The sequence below is a fragment of the Tachysurus fulvidraco genome, chromosome 12, assembly GCF_022655615.1.
Source record: "Tachysurus fulvidraco isolate hzauxx_2018 chromosome 12, HZAU_PFXX_2.0, whole genome shotgun sequence".
Classification (NCBI taxonomy): Eukaryota; Metazoa; Chordata; class Actinopteri; order Siluriformes; family Bagridae; genus Tachysurus; species Tachysurus fulvidraco.
In genome coordinates, this window is record NC_062529.1 from 8,180,892 (window position 1) to 8,191,200 (window position 10,309).

General features: G+C 36.4%; 1 protein-coding gene across 1 annotated transcript; it reads left to right on the plus strand.

Annotated features, from left to right (window-relative positions):
- Nucleotides 1-1,351: 1,351 nt before the first annotated feature.
- eef1akmt2 (EEF1A lysine methyltransferase 2) lies at nt 1,352-4,599 on the plus strand. Its single transcript, XM_027172086.2, has 6 exons — nt 1,352-1,505; nt 2,024-2,089; nt 2,332-2,446; nt 2,536-2,643; nt 3,616-3,832; nt 4,398-4,599. The coding sequence occupies exons 1-6, from the start codon at nt 1,390-1,392 to the stop codon at nt 4,493-4,495; spliced, it is 720 nt and encodes a 239-aa protein (XP_027027887.1). The 5' UTR covers nt 1,352-1,389; the 3' UTR covers nt 4,496-4,599.
- The last annotated feature ends 5,710 nt before the right edge of the window (nt 4,600-10,309 follow it).

A 10,309-nucleotide genomic window follows, 5' to 3' on the forward strand; every position in this document is an offset into this window, starting at 1 on the left:
GAATTGGCGTAAAGCTTTTGGCGAACAGTGGATAAATTCTAAAGTAAAAGAATTCTTTTAAAAATAATGCATAGAATATACCCAGTAAAACATGTGCTGGAATGTTTTAATTAGATATCGATTACTCCTGTAATTTCTGCAAAGGTGAAAAGGAATCTATTTTTCTTATTTTTTTCCATTGCATAAAAAATATTTTGGATTGAGGTGGAGAATTTAATTAAGAAAAAATGTAACATTGAATTACAGTGGAACATTGAATATCGAGAGTGGACTCGATATAATGATACACTTCAATGATCATGGGATTGAAATAGAGAAGGCATATTTCATACAATTGTTAATATTAGTGGGAAAATTTCACATTCATAAAATGAAATGGTCTGACTCCAAACCAAATTTTCTTTGCTTTAAAAATGATTTCAAGCTTTATTGTTCTGTTTTGTGTAATTGTCGAAGCAAAAAGACAATTCGAGCTTATAATATTGTAAGCAGATATGATGTATAGGGTAGCAGCCTTTTCCTTTTGTTTGTTATAATAATAGTTCTTGTCCTCTGCCATAGTTGTTGTTATTTCTTTTATTTTAGTTGCTGTGTATTTGTACTTTAAAAAATATATCTCATTGTATTGTTGGTTTATGGCATTAATTAAAAAAAAGAAGTACTTACGTTACAAAGTTACAAAAGAAAACAAACAAAAAAAACCTAACATTGAATAAAAGCCACGTATTTGCTGAAATACTTGTCGGTTGTCACATCACCATAAAAGAACATTGTGATTAAAAGTCCTCTGTGTTTCAGGAACAAAGATCAAAGATGATCAAAAACAAACGTTCCCAGAATGTTAGGAAATGGTTCCTGAACTAACCAAAGGGAACCAGATGCTCTTGGGATGCTCATTACTCCTGGGAAGCGATATGAGTTTGTCATGATATGAGCTCCTCTTTCTGATATTCATATTGATGTGATCTTGGGGCAAAAAGTAATGTATATACAATATATATTAATGTATATATACAGAGAGAGAGAGAGAGAGAGAGAGAGAGAGAGAGAGAGAGAGAGAGAGAGAGAGAGAGAGAGAGTTAAAGATGTTGGTGAAAGTAAAAACTAATAGATTAATGAATCTAAATTAAAATAGTTAAAGTTATTTTCTAATTTATTTAAATAGTTATTTTAATTGTTTAATTGGGAAAAACATAACTGTTCATGTATATTTTCATTTTAAAATAAGATTGTTCATACGTGCACAAAGTAGCTTAATTCAAAATAAATTCTCTTACTGATGTTTACTGTTGACTCTTTGGTGAAGATCAGTGTGTAAATAGAAGGACTTTTACAGTATATGATGTGCACGCGCTACTTTTATTATGAAAATGGTTCATTCCAGGCGCCATGTTTAAAGTTTCAGCAATGGCTTCAGAGACCTCACATGTTCAGGAGACCTCTTTAGGATCACGCACTGATTCTGGAGAGGATTTTGCTCCATCGATACTCGGAACAAAAGAATAGTGAGCATTTTCTGAGTATTCTCGTCTCTCGGACTCTCTAAAATGTGAACTTTAACACTTCTGTTGTGTAACTTTGTGGTTGCTCATAAACACTATGTGAATACTTATAATAAGTTATGTGATCTCATATGTGTCTTATTTATACATTAGCTTTGGTGCTTTTGTAACGTCCTTGTCAGTGAAGTCTTGGTGATGTAGATAGTTTAAACAGACCTTTCTTTATTAATAACCGATTATTGATTCATTTTACAGCTGAATCTAAACGGTTTTAATTGAATCGATTCTTAGAAAACGACTCTTAAATCTAATTGAGGTTTGCACTGTGAGGTTGAAACTGTAACCTGCAGAATGTTTCTCAATGTCAGTCTGTGAAATTTATGTATAAGTATTGAAAGTTTTGATTCACTTGTGTAAGTCAGAATCAACAAGGTGAGTTTTCTTCTTCCTCCTCGTCCTCTTCTTCCTACTACTATAGAATATAGCTATAAAGTACTGAGCATTTGTTTTTCTCTGTCTAGCTGGGATAATGCTTACAGCAGGGAACTCCAGACCTACAGAGACATTGGAGATGTTGGAGAAATATGGTAAAGTCTTTATTATATGTGATATTCCTTCATGGATTGGACTTGGGTTGAGTTTTTAAATCTTGTAGATAATAATCATGGCTGGTGTGTCTGGTAGTTATTTCTGTTCAAATGTACTGTGAGTCCATTTTGTGCCAGCTGTGGGGTTTAGAATAGACTAGAAGTGCAATCGTTTGTAACATTCACACTTTCTTAATAATCCAATACAATAGTCCAATGCTTTGATTTTTTTCTGTCCTCAGGTTTGGAGAGGAAAGTATGAACCGTGTAATCCAGTGGATGGAGAAACAGAATATACCTGAAACTGCTTCCATACTGGACATCGGCACTGGAAACGGTGTCTTCCTTGTAGAACTGGTATGTTGCAATATACCAGTACAATGAATTATGAATAAAATCAAATTTTTTTTATTTACTATTATTTCATTTTAATGCTTTCTGTTAAGGCCAAGCATGGATTTCTGAACCTTACTGGATTAGATTATTCCAGTGCCTCAGTAGAACTCACAACAAATATCCTCGCAGAAGAGGGTTTAACAAACATTAACGTTCAGGTAAGAGGTCTTCATTGTTTTCTTTCAAACACTTTCAGTATTTATTTTAGTGACAACAAAAAGTGACAGTAATTTTTAGACACATTTTCTACATTCTATTCTGTATATTTAGGTTTAGTCTGCCAAAGGTTTGTGGACAAATCACCATTACGCCTATTTGTGGTTCTTCTTCAAACTATTGCCTCAATGTTGGAAGCACACAGTTGTATTAAATGTTTTTGTAAGATGCAGAATTACAATTTCCCTTCACTGGAAGGAAGAGGCAAAAATAAGTTCCAGCATGACAATGTCCCTGTGTATGAAACTGGGTCCAGGAACACATGGTTTGCCAGGGTTGGTGTGGAAGAACTCAAGTAACCTGCACAGATTCCCCATTTACCTGTCAGCAGGGCCTGAGCTCACTAGTACTCTTGTAGCTGAATGAGCACAAATCCCCACAGCCACACACTAACATCTAGTAGAAAGGATTCCTAGAATAGTGGAACAACAAAATGGGACCAAATCTGGAATGAGGTGTAGCTGCTCTGTACATGTAAAATACAGTAGGGATACAAGAAAGGGTACAGAGTAATAACAAAAAGTGCAGAGTGCAGTGGGGATTCAATGCACAGTGTAAGCGTGACGTCTTGCGTAAACCTCATTAAGTATCACTTTGACTGAATCATAGTTATTATTTTGTATCAAAATACTTTTAGACTTTATTAAAATACATTCACATATCTACTTAAAAAAAGCAGCATAAATATATTTCACCAAAATGACTGCAAAGATAGTTTTCCTTGTGACTTTTTAAAAAATTTTTATTATACATTAAATTCAATGCAGATTAAATCAATACCTAATAGTATTTTTTTTTTACATCATTAACCAGGGGTTAACTAGACTTCAATACAAACATTTCTGCACTTGTTTTTTTTTTTTTTTTAAATGACCATAAATATGCTCTGAGTATGCTCTTTTATATTATTATAGGAGCAGGATTTTCTGAACCCCAGCCCTGAGCTGAAAGGATTTGACTTGTGTATAGACAAGGGAACTTTTGATGCCATTAGCTTAAACCCAGAAGGCCGAGAAATTGCAAAACTCCAGTACATGTCCTCACTGAAAGCAGCTCTAAAGCCACAGGGACATTTTATCATCACTTCTTGTAACTGGACCAAAGAGCAGCTCCTGCAGATCTTCAGCCCAGGTACAGAAACTAAAGTGAACTTAAAAGTAGAGTAATTAGATGTTTGCCAAAAAAAGAAAGGCATTATCCACTAAAGTAAAAAAATCGAAACAGTCTAAAAGCTGATTACCGTATATTGGGGTATCTTCTTGCAACTTCACCTTTTTAGGGAATGATATGTAATATAACACTGCAGTGGGAGTGCAGATATTAAATTATTTGGCCAAATTGCTATCGGTTATATTAAACTGATCACGAGGGTGTAAACATCGGTTTCGACCCTGCATACGTACAGATTGCACTTTTTACTTTTTCTGTGATATTATTGTACATAATGGTATAGCATAACATTCTAACTATAGCTGTTTCAGATCCAGTATTATCACGAATCTACTCGTATTTAATGAACACACATGCAATTTAAATCCCCTAATTGTGCGTTGAGAACCGTGTGTTCTTGATCTTAAGGAACTATTATAAGCCTCGTATTTTATATTCTAGGAGTAATTATATTCATGTAAAAATGTCTGAAATGTGGCAAAAAAAATGTATCTCACAATATTCATCATCAGTGTGTATCTTGCAGATTTCGAGCTACTACAAGAGCTGCCTACACCACGTTTCCAGTTTGGTGGTGTGACTGGGAACAGCGTCACAGCTTTGGTCCTCAAAAGACTCAGCTGATGTCAGACTTTGTTTTAATGTGGCTTCGGTAGCCGTTTGTAAATTTGTAAATGCTTTACTGACTTTCCTTCTGTCTTCTACATATACATAAAAACCAAAAAGTATTTTAAACGAGTCCGTTTTGTTTTATAGCCACTCAACAAATCAATCCTTCTAATAATATTTACATGTGTTATTCTAAATATGAATTAAATTATGAGATATTATGACTACTCTATACCCTGGTTTTGAGCAGCTACATAGAGTAGTAATACATAAGCAGTACCACCAGAGGGCGCCATTCATTAACTTACTGCCATAAACTTTGGTTGTAAATTCCTGTTATGAAAGTAACTTGGTGTAATGGTTTGATTATAACTAATGAATTTACTTAATTCATCAATAAAGTGAGACAAAATCAGACATTTTAAAGTCTCAGCCATAGTTTGTGCAATGAATGTGTTTTAATAAAGCAGCTTTCTCGAATTATTGATATTGTTTGCTGGTGCTGATTCTTTTCCATAGCAAAATGGCTCTAAAAGTAGATTTATTTTAAAGCACTGGTTTATATGAATATGCTCATTCTACTATGATCTCCTTTCTGATACAGTGAAACCAACACAGGAACGCTTTTGGAAGGAAGGCTTAGGATTTCATTATTCATTCATTTCACCATTTTTTTTTGGTCTTATTAACTTACTAAGGGAGATAAATAAGAGAAACTGGTGAGGGATGACCATGCTGTTTATTATGTGATAAAAGAAATTTGTTTTCTGGATGTTCATTACAGATTGTTCTTTTTAACATGGTTGTATGGTGTGGTTGTAAGTGAAATAACCACATGATCTTCAGTTTGGTAATGTGGCTCGGTGACACATTTCTTGTTTATTTTTTTATATAACTGCAGGACCCTAGGCAATTTGTGTGTATATACATGATATAATTTGATAGTATTTTTGTCACTGCATTGACACTGATCTAGTGTGTGTAATGCTATGTTTTATATAAAATATCCACTTACTGGCAATCACCCTGCCATTCCATTAGAACTGATGTTAGCTGAATATTGATGTTTTCAAAACCCTCATAATGCTACGAATCACACTACGACACTACCGTCATGTCATTGTCACTGAGAACGGTCTGTCATTCAATTGGACATGAGGTTAATTTATATGTATATAGCATAGCGTATAAGGTCCTGTCTCTTCATGTAACCTGCAGAAGCCCAGTAAAAGCTCGTACTTAGATCAGACTGTCACTCCAGCCTGGATCAGTGGATCATCAGAAAGGCTTTTCTTTCTTTAATAATGCATAGAAGCTCAGGAAGAGACTCTAATATCACTGCAGTCACTGTTCTGGGACATTTCACTTTTCATTATCATTTTAATATTTCACCGTAGTCCTAGTGAAGTCTTAATGAAGCTGACATCTTTTTTCTGTAATATTTCCTATTCTGTCATATGTCTCTTATCTATTAGCTATAAGGTTTTTCATTTCTTATTTTGGTGTCATTACAGTATTATCAGCAGCATGAAATTTTCTTGAAATGATTGCAAAATATACAAACCTTATTTCATTTCGGATTCAGAATAATCACAACATAACATTGCTCTAGGTTCAGTTCAATTAATTTTTTATATAGTGCTTTTAACAATGGACATTGATACAAAGACGTTATAGAGAAGCACATAAATTCAGGATATACATTTTAAAAATTCATAAATTTAGCAATAATAAGTAAGCCAGAGGTGACTGGCATAAAAAAACTCCTTGAGATGACAGAAGACAAAGCCTTGAGAGAAGCCTGACTCAACAAGAAGCCCATCCTCGTCTGGGTGACATCAGCTAATGTTCTTACAGCTGCTCCCTGTTCAGGGCTGCCGCAGTGAATCATCCATTCCACATCTTTTGAATGGGCACAGGTTTTACATCAGATGCCCTTTCTGACACAGTCCTCCCATTTTATTCAGACTTGGGACAGCACTGTGGCCCATGTCGAGAGTGCAGGATCTTGCCGCTGGTCCACCAGGGAATCCTAATACTGGCTACTATGATTATATATATATATATATATATAAAAATAAATCAAAATAATTCCCTTCTATAACTGTGTACTTTATATGGTCAAAAAATGCAATTGTTTAACCAGTTTATTCATTCTAGGTTTAACATGAGATCTATTTTATTTTTTTATCTATTTTTTTGATGGAGGCCAAGGGGGCACGGTGGCTTAGTGGTTAGCATGTTTGCCTCACACCTCCAGGGTCGGGGTTCGATTCCTGCCTCTGCCTTGTGTGTGTGGAGTTTGCATGTTCTCCCCGTGCCTCGGGGGTTTCCTCCGGGTACTCCGGTTTCCTTCCCCGGGCCAAAGACATGCATGGTAGGTTAATTGGCATCTCTGGAAAATTGTCCGTAGTGTGTGATTGCGTGAGTGAATGAGAGTGTGTGTGTGCCCTGCGATGGGTTGGCACTCCGTCCAGGGTGTATCCTGCATTGATGCCCGATGATGCCTGATATAGGCACAGGCTCCCTGTGACCCAAGAAGTTTGGATAAGTGTCATGATAAGTGATGATAAGCGTTTGTGATAAGTGATGGAGGGCAAATTCAAACGTCCAGTTCACCAATACACTGCCTGTGATCCCTCCAGGTCTCTTCCTTTACCTAAGAAAAACTACCCAAAAAAGGCCAGTAGGTACTTGATGAAGAAAATATGTCTTCAGCTTAAAATTAAACACAGGGACTGTGTCTGAGCCCCGAGCACTTATTGGAAGGCTGTTCCATAACTGCAAGGCTTTGTAAGTAAAAACTCTACCTCCTGCTCTACCTCCTGTCTTTACTACTTGAGGTACCAACAAATAGCCTGTGCTTTTTGATCAGAGTTGGCGTGGCAGACCAAAAGTTTGCTTTATTGGTCGATAGTGTTAATTTGTCATCACTGCAAAATTTGATTTGGAATAAAATGGGGCTGACGTGGCCATTTCTTTTGGTTCTAGTAAGGACTCTAAAAGCTGCATTCTGGACATTCAAAGAGGAACATTCAGTCATAACAATAATCCAACCTAGAAGTAACAAAAGCATGGACTTATTTTTCTGCATCATGGCAATCTGCATTTTCTGGTAATCTTATTTTATCTTAGCAATATTTCTGAGATGAAAGAAAGCATCAATAATCACAATAAGGTATTTTACTTCTGTACAAGATAAAACAGAAGTGATATAATCATTACCAGAGTTACCAGAATTACTATGTAATTAGAAAGTTTACTTTTAGCTACTGTAATGTGGTTAGATAATTCCTCAACTTTATTAATCTGGCCCCTCTTAGGGCCTTTTTACACCTGGTCACTTCATGTGTTGTCTCTGATCCGATAGCTATCTGATTTGTTAGAACTGTTACATTTACATTAGGCCAAATAAATGCGTCTTGGCGAATCGGATATCAATCTGATCTTTCTACTCCCACCCAATATGCAAATATATTTCACCTCATTTCCGGGGTAATTGAAATGGAACACGCTTCGCTTTGGTGTATGCGTTTACTGTTTTCTGCATTTTTGCTGGCAGCAGCAGTGCATTTTAAGACCCAATGAGACACCTGGGTGAAAGATCGGAGCCAGCACTGGTGGGAAAACATATTTGCTTCTGGCGCGATGCACGACTCGTGAGTCATCTGCGAGTGATGTACTTCCGTTTGGGAGGAGTATAGCGCTGACGTATGTGGCTTGAACAACCACATGCATTTACACCTGTCCAGTTTCATCTGAAATGCGTCCCAGACCACCTCCTGAAGTGGTTTGAGCGATCGGATTTATATCCGTCTCGAAACCGTTTCGGAGGGCATAAACCCCTTTAGAAATCTGAGGAAGCTATTTTACCCAGATATAGCATATGTAAAGAAAAAAACAAAACAGTGGGCCTAAAACAGTACCTTGTGGAACACCACTACTTTAGGAGATTTAGTCAGCCTTGCTTCATTCTATAAATGAAATAAATGAAACTTTAGTGCATTTCTTTGCTGATATATGTTTCTGACATCTGGCATCATTTGATAAAACATAGTTACATTCATACAAATTTACCTTTCTTAGTGTTGGAGCAAAAAACCATTGATTTGAAATATAGCTGTTTAATTAGTTATATACATACTGTAAGTCTATATGTCTTGGTGTATAGAGTATTACACTTCTTCATTTTTCTTCATTCATTTTCTTCTTTATTTATCTTCAGTTATCTCTTTATCCTGGTCATGTCATGTTGTGTTAGATTTGGAGCCTATCCCAGGATCACTGAGGACAAAATAATAATACACCCTTTTTGGGGACACCAGTCCATGGCAGGACAACATGCACACACTCATTCACACCTAGGGGGCAATTTGCATGGCAAATGTACCTACTGGCATATTTTTGGGGAGGAGGAAACAATGGACCACTGTTTCACTCTTTAGAAAGCAAACTTCTCAGCTAGATGCTGAAATTGTAAGCAGATAGAGATACTGTATGTGTGAAATAAGTCAGCTCTAAGTGTTAAAATGTGTCAATGTTTTGCAATGTTTTCATCTAGTCACTAGACTGTTTATGATCTTGATCAAGAGTTCATAAGACACATTTAGTAGAAGATTATTATTTTTATTTTCAAGTCTTTGGAGCTTTGGAGCATTGCCGTGAAGCTAAAGTGTTGTGCAAAAGGCTTGTGTTAAAGGAATGAAAAGTTATCTCATTATTTTTGCTTATGCTGTTATTTCCTTAGCAGAAATATTGCAATTTATGTGTTGAATGTGGCTTCATTTGATTGAACATTTATCAATATGGATACTCTAGAATTTCTCACTGTTACATTTCTCACTCACCCTTTCTTATTTAGAAATATACACCCCTCAGAAAACATGAAAACAACCTGCCCAATATCGTGTAGATCCCAATAGTGCCACCAAAACACCTCTGGCCTGCAAAGGCATGGACTCCACAAGACCGCAGAAGGTGTGCTGTGGTATCTGGCAGTAGTCCTGTAGGTTCTAAGGTGACATTCATGGATTGGACTTGTTTTTTTTTTCCAGCATATCCCATAGATTATAAATTGGTTTGAGATTTGGGGAACTTGGACAAGTCAACACCTCATTGATGTTGGATAGGCCACCTTCCTCCATTGCACCATGGTCCAGTTTTGATGCTTATTGTAGGCACTTTTAGCAGTGCACAGGAGTAAGATTGGACTCTATGGCTGTTCTACAGTTATGTAGCTGCATATGCAGCAAGCTGTGATACACTGTGTGATCTGACAGCTTTCTGTCATAGCCAGAATGACCTTTTTCAGCAATTTGTTCTACAGCAGCTGGTCTGTGGGATGATACCAGGCAGGCTAGACTTTGCTCCCCATTTGAATTAATGAGCCTTCTTGCTGCTTCACCGTTTGTCCTTCCTAGGACAACTTTGGTAGGTACGAACCACTTAATACCAGGAACAACCCTGTTTGTTTTGAAGATGATGTTAATTCTTTCTGCTTTCAACACATCAACTTTAAAAAACTGACTGTTTACTTGTTGCCTAATATATCCCACCCTTGATGTTATCTGTTTGACCCTATATCCCACAGTGGCATTGTAATGAGATGTTAATGTCAATGTTATTCACGTCAGCTGTCTGTGATTTTAATGTTATGGCTTATCAGTGTATAGCTGAATTATAATAAACTATCTTACATAAAAAAGCTTATTAAGTAAATGACATTGATTCCAGAGAGGCTAACTATTACAGTGTCAAAGGCTTAGATGCTCTAGTTAATTGAGTGAGAGAGAGAGAGAGAGAGAGAGAGAGAGAGAGAGAGAGAGAGAG

Coding starts and splice junctions, on each gene's coding strand:
- eef1akmt2 (XM_027172086.2), top strand. CDS start 1,390: ATGTTTAAAGTTTCAGCAATGGCTTCAGAGACCTCACATGTTCAGGAG. Junction 2,090..2,331: donor GGAGATGTTGGAGAAATATG/GTAAAGTCTTTA, acceptor TTCTGTCCTCAG/GTTTGGAGAGGAAAGTATGA. Junction 2,447..2,535: donor GTGTCTTCCTTGTAGAACTG/GTATGTTGCAAT, acceptor CTTTCTGTTAAG/GCCAAGCATGGATTTCTGAA.